At 40.7% G+C, this 20,863-nt stretch overlaps 1 protein-coding gene across 1 annotated transcript in view; it reads left to right on the top strand.

Annotated features, from left to right (window-relative positions):
• The first annotated feature begins 487 nt into the window (after positions 1-487).
• LOC113075455 (fibroblast growth factor receptor-like 1) overlaps positions 488-20,863 on the top strand; it is a 41,094-nt gene continuing 20,718 nt past the window's right edge. The window contains exon 1 of the mRNA XM_026248180.1: positions 488-647. Within this exon, the coding sequence (XP_026103965.1) occupies positions 575-647 (73 nt within the window). The 5' untranslated portion in view covers positions 488-574. The remainder of the gene's footprint in view (positions 648-20,863) is intronic.

The following is a 20,863-nucleotide window of genomic DNA, read 5'->3' as shown; positions in this document are numbered from 1 at the left end:
CTTAGAAAAATAAAAAAGAAAAGAAAACGCTGCATAATTCACCCTATAGAAACTGTTAATTGATTTGTAGTTTTTCTCTAATGGTTATGGATTGCCATGGACCCCACACAGGTGTGGTGGAGTAGTGTTTGCATCTGTCCGCATACAGGGGGCGCTCGTGTGTAATTTCTGCCGCTCTCCAGCTGCTGGCGTGTGACTCACAGCTGTAGAGCTTCAGTTCTCTCCACGGTCAGGGATGCTGACGGGTCATGTCAAGCGAAGAGGCGAGTGGAACCTAAGTACTCCTGAACTTTTCTTCTCCTGGACAGTGTACTGAAAAATCTGAAGACATTTCAAAGAAGACTTTGCAGCTCAAGTGTGTTCATCTATATCGCGCTACAAGAAACGGATTAATTAGTAGCATTTAATCGCTTTCGTCGGACATGTAAGTAGATACTCAGTGCCTGTAACACCGCATTTACTTTGCAAACGAACGCCTAAACGCGAGTTTCGCGTCGCAGTTTATATGTAACGGTAATGTAAAACTCTGTCGTTGTTATTCTCATGGTTTCTTTTAGTGGCGGGTCATTATAAAATGTTTCCAGAAAGAGGAAGCTTGACTTTTCTCACTTGGGTTTTGATCGTGACGCTGACATGTGAAGCGAGAGGTGAGTCATGTTGTCTATTACGAGGCTATCATTCATTCATTAGGACATAATTAGAGGCCATTTCCTTTGACGATACCGGTCAAATTTAGCAGTCTAATGCTGATTTTATATTCTTGCCTCATAAATAAGGCATTTCAGTGTAACTTTTGGAAGATCATTATTTGTATGTTTCACTTTTTAACTCTTGAGCTAGCAAGTAAAAAGTAATTCAAAAAAATATATAATAATAATAATAATAAAAATAGAAGTGTTCAAATATTATTACAAATAAATAAATCAGTAATTTCAGTAATCATTATTTTAAACAGGAATGTTGGGGGGAAAAGGGAATGTGTTTTGCCCTGCAAAAACTATACTTGACTTTCATTATTATTATTATTATTATTATTATTATTATTATTTGTAATAAATTGTATCAACATTCTGTAGTTATAAGTTCAATGCACTTTTTCTTTTTTAACATATTTGAAGTTAAAACTGACAATAAAAATGTGTAGAAATTATGAGTCAAATATTAGGCCTATTATAATTTTTAAAACTGATCAAATCAAAAATGTTATAGTAGGATAACAATAAAACTTTTAATAAATAGTGCTACTGAACCAATTTTAGTTTCTTGTATGGTCAAGACATTAAAAAGTTACCTTTTGCATGCCCAGCTTGTTTATTGACTATTTATTAAGCACATGGGGGAACGGGCCGACCGTGTTCTGTGTTTACAGACACAGCAGACTAACCGCAGACACACATTAAGTTATTCTTTTGATGTCCAACATCTTTATCTGCTCTGAGGTGTCTCAGACCAAACAAGAGGTCCCTGTTCCTTGAACTGTAACAGAAATTTAGAGGGACATAATTCAGTGTTCCCTGCCAAGTTGAAAAGAAATTTACATAAATCAAAGCCTAACTAACTGTGCTGGAGATTGTGTATTGGAGAGTTGAGTCAGAACAGTGTTGACCTTCTCCACGTTCCATCATCCTGCTGCGAGCCCAAAGGACATTTTACTGTCTCTTAGAGGAAAATAAATAAATGCATTTAAAAGAAAAAGCTATTTGTGTGTGTTGTGCAATATCTTAGTTTATTTTATCTTTGATTAAAATTCCTTTAAAATTAATGCATTGACTCATACCGGGATGCCAGAGCTGTTTATCTTTTATTGTGGCTTAGTCATTTATGGTCTCATTTATGTCCCTATTATCTGAAACAATATTATTGGGTCTGGTATAATAAATCTGGAAGAGCTAACTGTGGTGTTTAATCTGTTGAAGGTGATTACTATTATTGTGCCCATAAGAATGCCAGGTTAACCCACAAGTCAGAGCCTGACCTCTATTAAGTAAACAATCCATTGTCTCCTCTGTTTGTTGGTCCATTTGTTGACTCTATCGCACATTGTGTGCTATGAGCTCTTCTTAAGGGGGGTTCCTAATCTGTGTTGTCCTTGGATTGCTCTTCCTTTTCCCCCTATCAGCCATTCTTGGAATTCTGGGCCCCAGATTTCTGTGTGTTAGAAGTAGGGAATAAGGGAAACAAGAGTGAGTTTTATGGCATGTGAGTAAACAGCCTGTCTGTGGCTGCTGAATGAGGTGTATATCAGTGGAATTGCTAAAAAGGGGGAACCCTTTGAGGAAACCCTTTGTGAAATTGCTTTAATAGATTGTGTCTATTATGTCTTTAATAGATCTTTTCATTGTTGGGTGAAGTGACTATTATGTTGTGGAGAAACACCATATGGAGCTTAAGGCAAGACTGGATGTTACTGGATGTGTTTCCAGTCACACTTTGGCACTTTGTGTCAAGATCAGTACTTTGCGACACAAACACTTGTTTCCCTAGAATTCTGGAAGAGCAGACAAATTACTTCATTGTAGAGAAAGAAAGAAAAAACTGATTGAGCAAAGCAGGTCTTTCCTGATATTTATATATTTATATATTTATATATCAGTGCTTCTTTATTTGCCTGTAGCTGTTTTACTTGTGAGAAATGAAGTTGGTGGTGTATCTGTATGCTTTTAAAAATCATGAAATTCAATAAAATCTGGATATAAAATTTAAATTAAAAGTAAAAAATTTAAAATAAACTTCAAAGCATAACAAGTTTTTGCGTAAGATAAAGTGCAAAAGTTAAAATGTAGTGGGCTTTTACCATTGATCCATCATAGATGTCACTGAAAATATTTATTGAATGGTCAATTAACTTATCCTTTGAACATCAATATTTCTGAAATGAATTTAATCTAAGTTAAATTATATTAAATTAATGTAATTAATGTAAATTAATGTAGTTTTTACAGAAACCATATTTATTTAATTATATTTATTTTATTTTATTCAGACTGTCGGTGTTCATTAATTGTGTGGCTTTTTAGTGATTCTTTCTGCAGGTTACAATTATTCTCCAGTAGTTGTCAACAACTTACTAAGTGAATCACTGACCCGCTAGATCAACCAGTTTATTAAAAAATGGTGATTAATTCAAGAACAAAACAAGAGACTTCCGTGATTGTAGTCATTGAATCATCTGTTCAGCCAATTCAATTCTGTTTATTTTGGTCCATACAGACACCTTTTCACCAAAAATAAATAAATGAAAATCATTTGCGAAAAAGGAATAGGAAGAATCGTTGCTTATTAACCCAACCCTTTATACATATTTAACCGATGTACATCACTTTTTCATTAGATTTGATAATACAAGATAAACAAGTTACATAATACATTTTCCAAAATGTACATACTTAATCACAAACATACATAATTTACAGAAATTTCACATTCCAAATATTACTTCAATATGTTAAATAATATGTACACTATTTATTGATAATGAGTCATATAACAATTAACCACCATCTTTTGATAATTTTTTTTTAAATTTGCAAATTAAATTACATAATTTGAATTCTTATCACAATTATTCCATAGATTAATCCCTTTGACAGATATTCACTTATTTTTCACATTTGTTTTTGCCCTTACTTTTAAATTTATACATTTATACATTCCTCTTAGTTTATACTGTCCTTCTCTAATTTTGAACAGCCTCTGAAAACAATTTGTAAGTAAATTATTATAAACTTTGCCTGTGCTGTATATAAATCAAGTAAACAAACTAATTTTAAAGTATGTAATTTAATTTTCATTCAAAGTATGTTTTGTTTTAATTAATATTTCAGTGGATTTGGTCATTTTTGTTTTTACATAATTTATATGCGGTTTTCAACATAATTTATGATCATTTATAACACCCCAAAATTTATTTTCATAGACTCTTTCTATTTCCTCATTGTTCATCCTTATTTTAACTTTATTGTTACTTTGTCGATTACTAAATATTATAAACTTTGTTTTACTTAAATTGACAATTACCTTCAAACCATTTTTTAAAACTGATCAATTCGATTTCCACTGTACTCAGAAGCTGTTCCAATTGTTTCCCCAAACAGTATAGATTTGTGTCATCAGCAAACAAAACAATTTTTAATACCTCAGAATTTGTTTAAAACAGTATTTCGGGAAAGAAAACAACACTACTGTGTGTTGCAACTTGCAACAGTTCTGTTGTGGCTTTGACCTCAATTTTGACCTACCTGTCCTCAGTTTTGTTGTTAGGAAATTAAGTTTTATATGATTAACGTTGACTACTGAATACTAAAATTTACCTTTACTTGTCTGTTCTGTTGTGCTCTGCTGCTGTTTGTTTGGAACTATTTTCATTAACCCAATTTCACTAAGCAAAAACAGTTAACATTGACAATAATTGGATTAATCATTTGTTTCACTCAAAGTTCGGTTGAAACAACCCGGTATTTTTTAGAGTGTAATCTCAGTACCTCATTGGTTTCTATTAGTATGGTCAGCTCAGACTGGCATGACATTCCTCCAAAAATCCTTACACACACAAACACAGCAGTCAGTCCAGACAAAGTGTGAACACAACGGTTTGAAAAATGCTCTAGTATCCCTGTTCTCTCATGTGGGCAGATATTTCCTGTTTCTCACTAACCTTCCTGCTGGTGGAAAGAAGCTGACTGCTTTCTCCCAAGAAAATAAGTTCTTGTGCCACCGCACCTGGCTGTTATGAGCAGCACAGCTTGATGTTTGTCTATTGTTGATGTTTTTGTTGTTGTTGTTGTTGTTGTTTTGACATTTGTTCTGATCTGGCAAATGATTGCTGCTGCAGAGCGTATGCTTGAAGTTGAAGTGAAACAAACTGTATCCAAGCTAATAAATAAAGCTATTCGATTTATGCACTCTACTGGTCGTAGAGTTTGATGAAAGACAGAAATGTGTATCCAACAGTCGTGACAGTTACCAGCTGTTTAGAGTGGCACATGTATCAAAGGCCTTGATTGTGCTCTTTAAAGGGGTCAGATACGGTAAAACTTGGTTTTTTTTTTTTTATTTGCAGCCACAGGAACATCAGAAAAGGTTTTATTTTTCTCTACTTTTAGATATTTAAATCAGTTCCAGACTCTTGGGTTGTAAGCAGGGGACGTTGGCCCTCATGCCCCATTTACCTCAATGATCTACCTTTTAAAGTAGAAATAGCTTTGATAAGAACAGGGAAACAGGCTGCAGTTGTGCATCTCTCCCTTCAGCTGGTCTCTCAGCAGGTGTCAGGATCTCTGGGTTTATTAGACAGATAATGCAGCTCTGCAGGCGGGCCGTGCTTATCAAACAAATGATAATGGAGCAGCTCTGTAGGAGCCATGCTGTGTATGTGATCTGCCTCTGCAGGACAACAGTAATGCAGGCGTCAGTGTCTGGCTGCTTTGGCCAAGTTACAAAGAAACTGAACACAATGGAAAAGCATAGGCTGCTTCATATATTATGTTTTGAATAATTGGTAGGCCTGGGCTTTATTTTAATGATTGAATGATATGAATATGAATGACGAGCTCTGAATAAATGACATAAAAATGCACCTAGCAATAGGGGTGTAAGAAACGCACGAGTATCGCGATATTTAATTAGGTAATACTGTATCGATTCTCAAAAACGGAATATTGATATTTTACAAAATAAAATAATAAAATCATACAAGATTCATTTCATTTGTTTCATTTTGAATTAACATCCTGACTGCTAGATGGCAGTCTTCATCTCTAAATAACAGTGAGAGTGACAGGAAATACTAGCGTTAGGGCACGCCACAAATGTTAGCATTAATATTGTTGCTGGTAATGGAGGATGAAAATAATTGTCCCTGTTCCTGGTTCGGTGTACAAAGCTGAAGTGTACCGTCATTTGGCCTTTTGTGGTAACGTCCACCGTGGGACCATGGCAAGGGCGCCGCCTCGGTCCCGCCACATCCCGTGTGAAAAGGGGCTTGCGGTAAGGTCGCCTTTTCCACCACTGGATCTCTCGCTATTTCGGAATGGAATTACACGTCGCTGTCCATGGTTTCATCAGCATCCTCCCATTCCGCATAGTCTATTTTATTATATTTTAGTCTATTATAAATAAAGATTTATCTGTTTTTAGTCATTTTATTTTGCTAGATATTTCCACTTTGCGGGAGTCCCGCAAATAACTTTATTTTCCCCTAACCTGCGCACTATAATATCTTGCCGCCCGCGTCCGCATTCACTAATGAAATATTGTCCCGCGACGCACTCGGTTGCGCTGGGTACCGCAGTACTCCCGCAGGAATGCAGGTCTTACTTGAGGGTCGAATACACATGCACCAACACCTAGAAAAAATAGGCCCTTTTGCGCTGCGTCATCAGGCCCAATTTGGTCTTAATCCGGCCCTGAAGGCGGTGCATTGCCATTGAGACTTGACTGAGTTCACAGCTGAGCGGACATTTCACTCTGGCTTCACTGGCTTCAGAGTCACATTTGCGTATGCTGTACTGCTGGAATTCGTGATTGGTTGACAGCAAATTTCAAATATTAAACGGAACGATAAAATAACATTATTAACCGGTTTATGTCCATTTCAAATTTACGATTCTGTTCGGAACTAAAAAAAATCATTTCGTTTCTGTTTCTGGTTCTGTTCCTGTCAAAATATTGTTTGTTTCCGGTTTTCGTTTTCGTTCCTTGAACCGGTTCAGAGCTCTGCGTTACTTTGATGGCACACGTGACAGTCATCTGGCTTCAGCACCATTTCAAGTCGGACAAAATTTCTAACCAGTGTAACAACAATGAGTTTTACATAGTAATTAACTCAAATGATATATAGGGAATTTGAATAATTAATCAAGAATTTGATTAATATATATCTCAGATGACAGTTACATTTAATTTTATTGATTATGAAAAATAGCTCAATTGCCAATACCAATACTAATCACAGGGCACTGTAATTTACTCATTAATATGTCAATATTACATTCTTCATATCAATTATTGTGATCTCTTACTGTAAATTACTGCAGATCAAACCGTGGTATGTCCAGCACACCACTGTAGACCTATCAATTTTCAATAAAGTTATCACGCCTTATAATTCAAGGAAAAGTATTCTCTGGCCATGAAAATATTATCCTATCCTTATGATAAATTTAGTTTCTAAATTTAGAGCTTGTAGCTATAGATCAGACACATCTCAGTGACTCGTAATGTGAGTGGGGTGGAGTCCAAAGCCAATCATTTTATATATGGGTTTTTAATAATTCAACTAGTAATACATCAAACTACAAATCACACAGAGTAAATATGCGTACGAAAATACAGACAATAAACATTTACAAGACATAACGGAATCCAAATAAAAGAGAGAGAGAGAGAGAGCGAGAGAGAGAGAGAGAGAGAGGGAAGTGTAGAAAGCGAGAGAGATCACAGAATGAGCTCAGGTATGAAAATCAGTCAGTAAACCTTAGTGGAACCAACAACGAATCAAATAATAGCAACACTTTAAAGCAGCATTTAAATCTCCATAGAAAACGATACTTGCATGGCCCAGTGGGTGAGCGTGGTACCGGCGACGCACGTGTGATGTCACGTGGTCCTTTGAAAACTGCGCGCGTGGGCCGGAGGCCGTGTGACGCGCGTGCAAGCTGCGCTGGATCTTGGCGTGAGCGTGGAGTCACGTGTTCCTTTGTTGCAAAGAGGTGTTCGTTCATCTTCGCGCGGTATTTGAAAGGTTCAACAAACAATGTTCCAGAATTCGTCTTCATTGTGTGGAGAGGCGAATAGTTGAATAAACTTAGTAAAGAAAAGAAAACAAAACAACGAAAATGAAAGTTTCCAAATGAGCCATGAAAATGGCTTTCCTCTCCTCAGTCCGTGTGCTGAGGGGGTGGTGAACTGAGCGCGGCCCGAGGCCGCGCGGAGCGACGTGTCCGAGAACGGGAAGAAGAGCAGAAGAGAGAGGCGGACCTTGTTCGGTCGACTCTTATAGGTTGAAATGTTCACGCCTCTTTTCACGTGAACCACCCAATGAACATCCGCGATCTGAAGCGGCGGGAAAGTTCCTTTGTCTCTGGAACCAACCCCCTGGATGATTTAGGACTTGTCAGATTTCGTAAAAGGGATTATTCTAGCAAGTTTGTAATTCAGATTACATACATTTTTCATTACTTTGCTCTAGATAAATGGGTTTGTCAGAACATGACGATCACAACGATACTAAACATATAAATTAAATGATCAAAACATGAAGTTACATTCAAATGTAGAATAACACATATTTCAAGATTTGCTTAACACATGATAACACTGCAGATAGTCCCAATTTATATGGGAAACCTCTAATGCACCGCAAAAACAATAATATACACATTAAGACTACATTTGAGTACATTTTACCATTCTTTTGTAAGGATTAGGTTTCCTGTCCTGTGAAGTCCTGTGTGGTTGTAAATTTTACGAGCTACAAGGGACTGGGGGTTGCAGCCCATGGCTCTCTCTGAGAAAGAGTTAGGCTGAGGAGAACATTTCCACTTATAAGTCAGCACTTTAACCATTTACCCAGGATTAACCATTTTTATGCAATACACAAACATTAAAAATACATATTAATAAGGACTTACAAAAGTAAGGAACTTTACGAAAGGTTTCCTCTTGTGTATGTTGGAATGTGGTTGGTTTAGTGTCTCCTTTGAGGCTCGCCCACGTGACTTTGGAATTTCTTGTCGTAAATAACTGTCACTCAAGGCAGGATGTATTAGAGTCAGGATTCATTAATATGGGACAGATGGCTGAAATACCATCAGCTCATTAGTGTTACATCTCCCCCTTTTCCGTCGGATGAAGTCCCTGTGTGGACATCATCGGACGGCAATCATCACTATGGGCAGATGAAAGGTGAATCATGACGGCAGGTGGTTCAAGATGGCAGGTGGTTCCTGGAGCTGAGGATTCAGCTTGATGAGGTTCGGTGTTGTCTTTGACTTGGCACCCCCTCTTCCGGGGATTCCATCGGAGACCTCCAGCCACAGTTGTCGTGAGTTTGGCTGTAGAGGTTTGCATCTCGTTGAATATCCTGTATAGGATGAAGGTCACGCCAAGAGTCAGGGCGGGACCAATGACAGTGGAGATGCCCCGTGCAGTGTCGGCAGCAGTCCAGGCTAGGACCGCAGATGACTGGTTCAGAATGGGCTGTCAAGACAGTGCTTGGAGGGCTGTGTCGACAGGAGTAATGTCAATGTGTTGGGTGGTATCCTTCAGTACTTGGTCAAGCAGGTTGGCGCGGGTGGCGGTGTCATGCTGGTTGTAGGTCAGCGTAGCTGAGCGCACAGGAGTGTTGACGAGCCATTTGTTACCCACAATCTCTGCTTGCGCTTCTGTGACTTGTGTAAGAAGCTTGGCTTCGGCAGGGCAGCGCGTATCGCTGACCCAGGGTTGCAGCTCGCAGATTCCTTCAGAGTTGTGTCTGAGGAAGGGTTTGCTAAGGCCGAGATAATGAATGTCTTTGGACAAAGTACACATGTGCATGTTTGAGGCCAGGTACAGCTGTGTGTCGCTGTCGTGGTAGGCCACCACATTTGGATTGTGTCTTGGTGTGGGGGTTGCTTTCCCAAAACCTGACACTGACAATGTCTTTAGGTCTGTAGACTTGGCTTGACTCGCTGATGGGTTGGTTCAGGAGCGCATTCACTTCTCTCTGTTTGGGGTTGACGTGCCGTAGGAAGGCGCAATCCAGAGAGTTGGCCAGGTGTATGTGTAGCAGGTCAGCTGGCATGGCGCTGGCGTAAGACAGCACAGTTGACACAAGGCTTAAAGGTGTCATGTATGGTGGGGTTTTACTCGTGGTTAGGCTGTCATTGGAGGAGCTAACCTCCCACAGCATGTCTGTTGTTAACGCTGTAAACAGCTGAGTCTGGGTAAAGTTCTTCTGGAGGACAGTAAACAGTGGTTTCAAGGAGTTTACGGTCTGGTTCGCTGCATTGACACTGGACATAACAATGTTAAACATTCTGGCGGCAGCAGCGGCTCTAAGCAAAACTCCCGGGAACTGTTTGGAGCGGTGGTGGTGTCCATTTGTGTAACAGTCACTTTCTCATGTTGGCTGAACATGTGTTTGACATTGGCCTCAGTGTGAGTGAGGGAGTCCTCTCTCCATCGGAACCTTGTACAGCTGTACCGCTGTTCCGTTACAGTGCTGGGGTAGTGTGCCCTGTCATCGGTGATCAGGAGTCTCAGCGGTTTTCTCGGTGGCAGCTGTCCTCTCTTTGGCTGACAGCACGGCCCGGCAAACCACAGCAGCCTCCTGGTACAGATAATAGGGAGAGAGAGAGAGAAAGGGGAGAAAGAAACAAACGAGGGCTGTCTTTGGTTGGACAGGGCAGCCTCTTTGCTTAGTGGGCGGCGACTGGGTTTAGCTCGCCCTCGCCCATGTTTTGCCACATCTTGCTGCTGGCATGACGCTTGCTTCAGTGTTTTGTCAGTGGCTCTGGTGCTGCGTGGTGCAGCACATGCTGCGTCATGGAAATATATTGGCATTATCCCCCTTTGCTCCGTGGCATTACAAGCCCTGGCATTGTGATGTCAGACGGTGCACAACCCACAATATTGTTCTGTGCACGCAGAATGATTTGTGTATCATGCAGTGGTCTGGGGCTTTGGTTGTCAGGGACTGTAGACTTGTTGCCAGGGTGGATGGAGGGGTCTAAGAGGTGGTAAAGCAAAGTCATTATCGAGGTTTCAGAAGCCCGCATGTCCGCTTTGTTGGTCTGTATAGACAACGGAGCCAGCGTAAGCGATTCTGATGTAGGCAGTTTGGCTAGCAAAGTTCTTATGCTGGGTGTAATCACTTCAACCTTGAATGTGGGTGGGTGGGTTGGGAGTGACCCCAGAATGTTGTTTAGTGTGCCAGTTTTGGCAAGGGTGTCAGTGTGATCTTTAAAGTCCTCGTCTAGACTTGGTAACTTTGAGTGTCCTTTTACCTTCTTCCAGTACACGATCACATTGTGTGTTTTTGTGATGTTATCACATTGCTGGAACAGGTGTTGGTGTTTGACATGCTTGTTTGCAAGTGTGAGTCCGAGTTCCACACATTCAGGTGAGGATTGGAAGAAACCCAGCGTGTGGTGTAAGGTTTGACCACCTTGCAGGTTGAGCCGAACAGCGACCCCTTTGGTGTAAGCTGGTACCACCGTACCCTGTTTGTTGACTAAGGTACAGAGGCTTGAACTTGGGCCTGTTGTTAGGGCGTTGTACTCATGGCTGGCTGCTGGGGTTCCCGTGACCTCTGTGACCTCACCGTCTGGCTCTGTGGGAGTTCCCGTGACCTCTGCGACCTGACAGTCTGGCTCTAGCAACCTGTGTGGCTGGAGAGAAAGAGGTTCTCGCACTTGAGCAAAGTCTTTTAGCTGTTTGAAGTTCAGAAAAGGGTCAAAGTGTTATAGCAGGTCTTTGTCGATGAGCAATGTATGAGTGTTCATTGGTGGGACATACATGGGATGTATTAGACTCATCGGAACGAATGTCAGGTGAATGGAAACAACCTGTTCAAACTGGATGTCATCCTGTCTGTACACCTGTATATTCAGTTCATAAGTTTGAGGTGTAAGAGTTCGATCTTGTCTCTTAGCTTCAAATTGGAGTCTTTTAAAAAGGTGAGATGAGATCCCCGTCGGGTTTAATCCTGTGTCGATCAGGTCTTCCCTGTTGACTCCTTTTCGGCCCACCCCCTTTTTGACAAGGCTGCCCAGGAATGTTGGCATCAGGGCAGGTGTGACGATCGGTGGTTGGTGAGGACCGGTCTTGTGTAGCTCGCTGCGAAGGCAGGTAGTCAAAACAGCATTTTCTGGTACCTTGTGTTTGTGGTACCTGGTGTGAGGACCTGTGCTGTTTCGTTCAGGGTGTGCAGCTGTCAGCTGTGGAGCTTGGGTGATGCTGTCACCTTGTGCTGTGACGGTTAGCTCTGTGGTCCGTAGATGACGGGCAGTGTTCTGGGTGCCATCTAGAGTTAACTCCAAGCAGTGCTCAGAGACGGAGACTTTGGGGTTTTTCACAGTCTTTTCACAAATAGTCTTTTGCTTGGTGCAAGCTTTGTGGGCTAAGTTCCGTAACTCTTGTGTAGTCCTGTTACGTGGACACGCTGGGACTCTGAGATGAAAACTCCAACTGGCATGTAGGTTTAGGAGGAACAGAGTTTTTAAGTTGACATCCTGTTCCATACCTGGTTCGTTGCATGCTCCGACGTAGGCTTTTCGTAGCTGACTACAGAAAGTCTGTGGGTTTTCAAATCGGCCCTGTTTGAGGTCCATAGCAATAAGGAGCCCATGGTCTGAGTTTGGATCAGAGAATTCAAGAATCAAAGTCTGTAGCGGTTGCTGGTAGCACGCTTTGACAGTCTCTGGTTGACGATCCAGAAAACACTGCACATCACGGCTGGACGTGATTTTTAACAGGTACAATGTGTTCACATCTGTCACGTTGGCGACAGTTTGCAAATGAAAGTCAATGGCTTGTAAAGAAGCATGAACGTCATGTCCTCCTGCAGGATCTAGATTGAATGTAGAGATGCTTCTGGCTAGCTTGTGAAGTTCTCTGTGAGCAGTGCAGGGTTTAGTGACATGCGTTCTCTGGAAGGGTTCTCTCCCCTCCGTTGTTGACAGATGTTCTTGTAAGCTGGCTGGTGATTTCCTTAGAAGTGAGCTTACACCCCCTTTTCCAGCTCTGGGTTCTTGGCTGAAAGGGTTGGAGTGGCGGCCCGGGAGAAATTTTGTGGTGTGCGTTTCTCCGATGCAGCCACTCTGTAATCTGTGAGATTGTCTCAGTTCTGTGTGAACAGTGTCAAGTTCATCTTGGAGCTTGTCTCTCTGCAGAGTAAGCTTGTTGAAATTAGCTCGGGCCGCTTGCACGTGTGTTTTGCAGGCCCAGGTTTTATAGTCTCTTTCTTTCAGTTCAGTCTCTGCTCTTTTTAGGAGAGCGTCACCTTGCTGGAGATTTTTGTTGAGGTCTTTTCTGGCTTCTCTCTCCAGCTGTTCTTTTTGGTCTGTGTCGAGGCGAAGATCTTGCAGGGCATTGTGAAGTCTTTCAACTCCTTTCTGTAGCTCTGGATCTGTGTCGTCCTCTTTCTCGCGCTGGTTCTGGGTCTCGAGGAGGAGCTGATCAAGATGACTCTGGGTTGGGGCCTGGTCCTTCCAGGCCTCCTCCGCGATGTTGCTCCGTTCACTGAGCCATGCCTGGGCGACGAGAATGTGAACTAGGCTTCTGAAGATCCTGGCGAGTTCTCTGTAGTAGTCGCTTTGGTTTGGATCGCGTGCCATCAGTTCATCTAGCTCGGTGTCTAGTTGCTCTGGGTGCTGCAGGTTACTGGCGTCCTTGGGCAGGAAGGGGGTCATCACTGCTTTCAACCATGTCGAGAGGTGGCCCCCCATGGACTGCTGGACTGGATGCCTGGAACATCCTGACTCTCTGTAGGTGAGAGAAGCACAGCACACACACAAAAAGACCAATGCAAGTTCGTTCTACGTTTAACGAGCTATACTCATACGGGCTGTGCCGTTTATGAGAATTTTGGGGCTAACTGATGCAAACAGTCAGACAGTTAAGTAGCCAATTAACTTGGGTCAACGAAGGACCTGAAATGGAGATTTGACAGGCAGTAGCCTAGCGGGTCGTGTGATGACACCGGCTGCTGGTGGTCGCTCTACTATTTCACTTCGTTGGTGGCTCACAGGTTACTGTCTCTATGTGAAATGAAAGAAACAAATCACAACAGAACAGATGGTAGAAAAAGATCAAAGTGAAGCAGAACACTTGAAATGAGATGAAAACAATAGAAACACAATGTGTTAGTGGGAATAAGGAGGCCTAAGCCTACTGCTAGGTTTTAAGATAGGGCCAACAGGTGAGTGGGCTATCTGGGTAGGAAACCTAGAAATATGGTGTGGCTTAAAGCAGTAAAAGGGTCAGAACACTTAAAATATATCCGGGGGAATATCTAATATTCTGTGGTTTATAATAAGTGGATGGGTTTTATCACATTGGGTTCACCTGGGTGAATTGAAGTCATTCAGGTGGGAACCAGTGGCTTGGTCAACCTCCCCGGTGCTCCCCAAACACTCAACCGCAGTGTCCCCGGTCCTCCGTTACTCTGGCGTGGCGCCGTCTCGAACGGCTTATGACTTTTAGCACAACCTTTGGAGAGCCAAAATTGCTGATGTCTCTTGAGACAAGAGGAACCGAGTTTCACTCGCAGCCAGTATCGGTAACACCGGTCGGGCAGCCTTGCTCACTGGAAACCTGAGATGACTGTCCAATCACCAAGGGAGTTCTACAATCAAATACACAAAGGATGAACAAAGGAAACTTAAAGTTAATTAAGGTTTGGTTTGTTTAACATCAATTGAGTAACTATATGTAGAGAGGAAAGGTAACAGCTTTACCTAATCATGATAAAACAAAACAAAGGAACTATGATAATAATGGTAATTATCAAAATAACCTAAGTCAAAAGAGAGAAGCAAAATAATAAACATCAAATAAAATAAAAAAAACAGGAATGAAACAAGAGAGAAGGAGTAGCTGGTTTTCACCACAAGGGGGGGAAAGTACTGCTTCTCTGTCTTTAACCTGCTGAGCAGAAAACTTAATTCAAATTAAAAATTCAAAACTGGTTTAAATCAAAATTTAAAATAAGCATGTAAGAATTAAAAGGAAAATCTGAATAATATCCTATAATAACCATTGATAGCTTGTAAGTTATCATTAATGATCATGAAATTAATCAAACAGGGTGAGATTAATCAAAAAGGGTAAAAGTGGACATGCACTTCAAAACAGAATGGAAAAGACAGAGGTCTGTTAGTCGATTTAACAGGGGACTGCCACTAGATGGCTTACCTTCTAAGTGGGTCAATCAGTAGTTGACCTGAAACATCTAGATTTCCACTGTTAAACAATTACATTTTAATTCAAATCGTGTTTGAACCAAACTCAAAGTAAATGTAAACAGTCAAAGGCAGGGAAAATTTTGTTTCCCTGTAATAATATTCGCACTAGCAAAGCTGTAAATGCAAATAATTATCGAGAATTTAAACATCTAATTCAAATACATCACAGGGGATTTGAAATTAGCAATCAGAGCGCATTATCTGAAACGGCCACGGGATGGCGACTTTGCACTCATGCAAGCTGGAATCAGAAAGCAGGGCGTTACCTGAAATTTCTGAACCACGCTTTCCCTCTGGTGTTTAGCTAGCGGAATTACAATTTCAATATGACTTAGAAATTATCTGATCGTTTGTCAGGCTGATTTTCTGCATCAAAAATCACAAGTAACAAACAGAAAGTTTTGATTCTGTGGTGCTATATACTTCACAAGAGTGTAAGGACAGGATTCGTTTCACTGCCCAGACACAAATGTGAAAAACAGGAATTTTTACACCTGTTGACATCCCATAAACATTTATCAAAATAGCACTTATGATTTAAATGTTTTAGGTTTAAAAATCGGGTAGCTAAGCCAATTTTAGACCAGGAGTTTTTATCGTTTTAATCTTGAATATCACTGTGGTTCACCACAGATTCAATAACGATACTTAATAAGTAAGGCCTTTTTAACTGAATCAGAGGAACATCGCTCATGTTCAGATTTACATGTTGCAACTAATAAAAGATTTCTTTATCTTTTAATCATTGATATTAAAATGTTCTCACTGTAAAAAGATTTTGGTCTTTCTTAACAGGATACTTTTAACATTATACTGCAGATTACTTTCATTAAAATTAACAGTGACTATACTGTTAAGTTTCTATAAATACCTAGGTGCTGCTGACTGACCAGCTTTTTGCCTCAGTCAGTTAGGAGTGAGTTCGCGTCTTGCGACTTATCTCACAAGTAACGTTACATAATTTCATAGCGCACATGCAGAAATTATTAAAAACCATATACACAGATTGATTGCTCACAAAACGAAGTTTGAAATGGCCGCGTTCCTCCACCAAAATGTAACAACAATGAGTTTTACATAGTAATTAACTCAAATGATATATAGGGAATTTGAATAATTAATCAAGAATTTGATTAATATATATCTCAGATGACAGTTACATTTAATTTTATTGATTATGAAAAATAGCTCAATTGCCAATACCAATACTAATCACAGGGCACTGTAATTTACTCATTAATATGTCAATATTACATTCTTCATATCAATTATTGTGATCTCTTACTGTAAATTACTGCAGATCAAACCGTGGTATGTCCAGCACACCACTGTAGACCTATCAATTTTCAATAAAGTTATCACGCCTTATAATTCAAGGAAAAGTATTCTCTGGCCATGAAAATATTATCCTATCCTTATGATAAATTTAGTTTCTAAATTTAGAGCTTGTAGCTATAGATCAGACACATCTCAGTGACTCGTAATGTGAGTGGGGTGGAGTCCAAAGCCAATCATTTTATATATGGGTTTTTAATAATTCAACTAGTAATACATCAAACTACAAATCACACAGAGTAAATATGCGTACGAAAATACAGACAATAAACATTTACAAGACATAACGGAATCCAAATAAAAGAGAGAGAGAGAGAGAGCGAGAGAGAGAGAGAGAGAGAGGGAAGTGTAGAAAGCGAGAGAGATCACAGAATGAGCTCAGGTATGAAAATCAGTCAGTAAACCTTAGTGGAACCAACAACGAATCAAATAATAGCAACACTTTAAAGCAGCATTTAAATCTCCATAGAAAACGATACTTGCATGGCCCAGTGGGTGAGCGTGGTACCGGCGACGCACGTGTGATGTCACGTGGTCCTTTGAAAACTGCGCGCGTGGGCCGGAGGCCGTGTGACGCGCGTGCAAGCTGCGCTGGATCTTGGCGTGAGCGTGGAGTCACGTGTTCCTTTGTTGCAAAGAGGTGTTCGTTCATCTTCGCGCGGTATTTGAAAGGTTCAACAAACAATGTTCCAGAATTCGTCTTCATTGTGTGGAGAGGCGAATAGTTGAATAAACTTAGTAAAGAAAAGAAAACAAAACAACGAAAATGAAAGTTTCCAAATGAGCCATGAAAATGGCTTTCCTCTCCTCAGTCCGTGTGCTGAGGGGGTGGTGAACTGAGCGCGGCCCGAGGCCGCGCGGAGCGACGTGTCCGAGAACGGGAAGAAGAGCAGAAGAGAGAGGCGGACCTTGTTCGGTCGACTCTTATAGGTTGAAATGTTCACGCCTCTTTTCACGTGAACCACCCAATGAACATCCGCGATCTGAAGCGGCGGGAAAGTTCCTTTGTCTCTGGAACCAACCCCCTGGATGATTTAGGACTTGTCAGATTTCGTAAAAGGGATTATTCTAGCAAGTTTGTAATTCAGATTACATACATTTTTCATTACTTTGCTCTAGATAAATGGGTTTGTCAGAACATGACGATCACAACGATACTAAACATATAAATTAAATGATCAAAACATGAAGTTACATTCAAATGTAGAATAACACATATTTCAAGATTTGCTTAACACATGATAACACTGCAGATAGTCCCAATTTATATGGGAAACCTCTAATGCACCGCAAAAACAATAATATACACATTAAGACTACATTTGAGTACATTTTACCATTCTTTTGTAAGGATTAGGTTTCCTGTCCTGTGAAGTCCTGTGTGGTTGTAAATTTTACGAGCTACAAGGGACTGGGGGTTGCAGCCCATGGCTCTCTCTGAGAAAGAGTTAGGCTGAGGAGAACATTTCCACTTATAAGTCAGCACTTTAACCATTTACCCAGGATTAACCATTTTTATGCAATACACAAACATTAAAAATACATATTAATAAGGACTTACAAAAGTAAGGAACTTTACGAAAGGTTTCCTCTTGTGTATGTTGGAATGTGGTTGGTTTAGTGTCTCCTTTGAGGCTCGCCCACGTGACTTTGGAATTTCTTGTCGTAAATAACTGTCACTCAAGGCAGGATGTATTAGAGTCAGGATTCATCAATATGGGACAGATGGCTGAAATACCATCAGCTCATTAGTGTTACACCAGCATGCACTGCTTCGAGTCAGACTGCGATCGGTTTGCGCAATGCTGCGTTAAGTCGAACACACCTAATATCGCAGGATGTCGTATTGGAACCCCTGTATCGTGAAACATATCGTATCGCCAGATTCTTGGCAATACACAGCCCTACCTAGCAGGCATAAAACTAGTCAGTGTTTGTGTGTTATATTCCAAGCCTTCTAAAGCCATAGGATATTTGTGTGAGAAAGAGTCCAAAATGTAAATCTTGTAAACCACACATCATTCTAATATTGCTCACATTTTATTGAAATATGATTTTTATTGGTTTTGCAACCAGATGTAGACCATCAAATTGACATGTGTGCATATGCAAATTGCATAAATAAGTTTTGATAGTTACAACATTATACTGGCCATCCAGTCTAGAATGTTACTGTATGTCCACTGTGATGCATCTCTGTAATGTAGAAAATCTTTGGTGTAGTTATTTCTATTCATTCCTCTTATAAATTCTCAATAACTTTACTTGCATATTACCACAAGCACATTTATGTAATTTCAATTAACTGCACCTAGCACTGAGTTGTACATGTATTCTGTGTTAGATAAATTATGTACTTGGCAGAGAGTTAAAAATGCCTACGGATACAAACAGCTGTAACCAGAGCTGTTCTTATCTGCCTGTCTGTCTGTGTGCACTGGAGTCAACACAGAGTCTGAAAGAGCTGTAAACTCTGAAAGAGCTGTATCAGTTAAATACACTCTTGTAAAAGAAAACCTAAAAAAAAAAAAATTTTAATTCTGGATATGTCAGTATGAAGTTCTTTAGAGAGAAACATTATGTTACATGTGTGTTTCCATGCATGTGTACATGTGTTTGTAATCTGGCCTGGTTTTAGAGCTAATTATGATGGAGGTGATTTCAATATTAACACATTTTCTGATGAAGTTAGTCTTGCCACAGGAAGTGAGCATTGTTTAATTATACTTATCTGGCAATTGATATTTCAAAAAAGGATTATTTGGCAAACACCTCTGTCTGCTTGTGTATACGTGCACACACATGCACATGTGCGTGTGTTCCTTGGCATTGTAAATGCTGAGCGAGTTAACCAGCACATTTCAATCGGGAAATAGTGCAGTTGTTAAATCTGAACATGATGTTCATAATATCAGACTCTGCAGTGAGTCCAAACACATGCACACACTAGAACATTAATGTCAGGATAGCATGAACCCAGCCTGGCAAATAAAAACTGACGCTGTATTTTACCCCATATATTTTTTTATCTCAGATGCAAACCAGAACCATTAGCCCATTATTCTCCTCTGAAGTCTGAGGGCTTTTCTTTGTAGTTCGTGATCTATGTTAAACGTGCACTCCCTGTCGCTTTTGTGAGTGAAAAGTCAGTTTACGTAAACAAAGCGGCTAATGAATTGCATTTGTCGGTGCTGTATTGCATCGACGCGGCTCTTTGAGTGTCGGTATTTATGGAGGAGGCATTAAAACACAAAGAAAGCACCCTAAACCTTAGTTATAAGCTTAGTTAAAAAGTTTCAGTGAATAGTTGAATAGTTCTGGGAGTTCATCCATGTTTCATCCCCTTCTTGTATTTGTACCTGTGACATACCGAGCTGGAATGTTTGCACAGGTGGGAGAGGGCAACTCACTCTGAATGAGAGATTGAGGGCTGCCATCCTACCTTTGTTCTCCCCATTCCAGTGGACTGAGCTTGTTGGAGCAGTGTCCTCGTGCAAGACCAGGTCAATGCGTTCATCATGTGCAATTTGCTCTGTATGGGAGGTTCACTGTTTGGATACAACAGTGGAGATTCTCTATCCCCTGTTTTAAAGAACGATTGGCTTGTGTTTCACAGGATTACAGGTGTCCAACACAACCAGGATCAACCTCATCTGTGAGAGATGCACTGTCCAAGAACCCATTTTGTGAGCTCTAGCATTCCAGGAATTTAAAACTTGGATGGAAGGGCCTCTTTTCCTAGCTGTTTTTAAAGTTCTTTTACACTTATTGGTAACTCGGGTGCACTTTTCCTAGGGTCATTGCAATAGGTCAAAGATCGAGGACAGGAAAAGCACCGAGAGCAGGAATATAAACAGATCAGTGGCCTTGAGTATGTTTCAGCATCTGGGAAATAAAAGGAAACGGGTGAACTTTCCGTGTTCTTAGTGTAACACAAGGTCAGATGTGATTAATAACATGAGCTCAGCAAATGTGTTGTGTGCAGTCTTGTCTTTCGCAAACAGCTGTGTCTGCTCTGACACGCGATTCTGTTAGTGTCATTGCAACAGCAGTAGCTCACGCTGCAAGGCATAACTCAATATGTAAACACTCATGAGAAAGAAAGGCGAGAGAGAAACAGAGAAAAAAAAGCAGCAGCAAAAAGAGAGCCAAAGTAGAATTAGAGGCCTTGCGTGTGATTGCTTTTGGCCGGGATTTTTGACACAAAGGCCAAGCTTAATAAGCAGGTGCTCATTACGGTGCTCTAGACCAGGTTACTCAACATTCCCGCCGAAACCCTGCAAAGCTGCGGATTATTTATTAGGGTGGGTTTGGCGTGCTTCAGTGCCCTTCCCTGTGGTCCAAATTGCTGATGGTCCATGTGAGGAGGAAACAAACAGGGAATGCTGTCCTACTCTGGAGAAATTGGACATGCTGTCCTGCATTGGGTCTCTGAGGTTGTTCGCAGCCTCACATTGGGGGGTATGAAATAGTGAATAACAAAGCCGATAACATCATCATCATTTCAGCCAGCGTGAACAAGATAAATCTCAGATCAGCTTTGTATCTTTAATGAATTGTACTGTATAATGTTCCCTGTAATT

Source organism: Carassius auratus, unplaced genomic scaffold, assembly GCF_003368295.1.
Source record: "Carassius auratus strain Wakin unplaced genomic scaffold, ASM336829v1 scaf_tig00017060, whole genome shotgun sequence".
In the NCBI taxonomy this organism is placed as follows: Eukaryota; Metazoa; Chordata; class Actinopteri; order Cypriniformes; family Cyprinidae; genus Carassius; species Carassius auratus.
The sequence above is the reverse complement of the archived record's forward strand: the minus strand, read 5'-3'. Positions and strand labels throughout refer to the sequence as shown.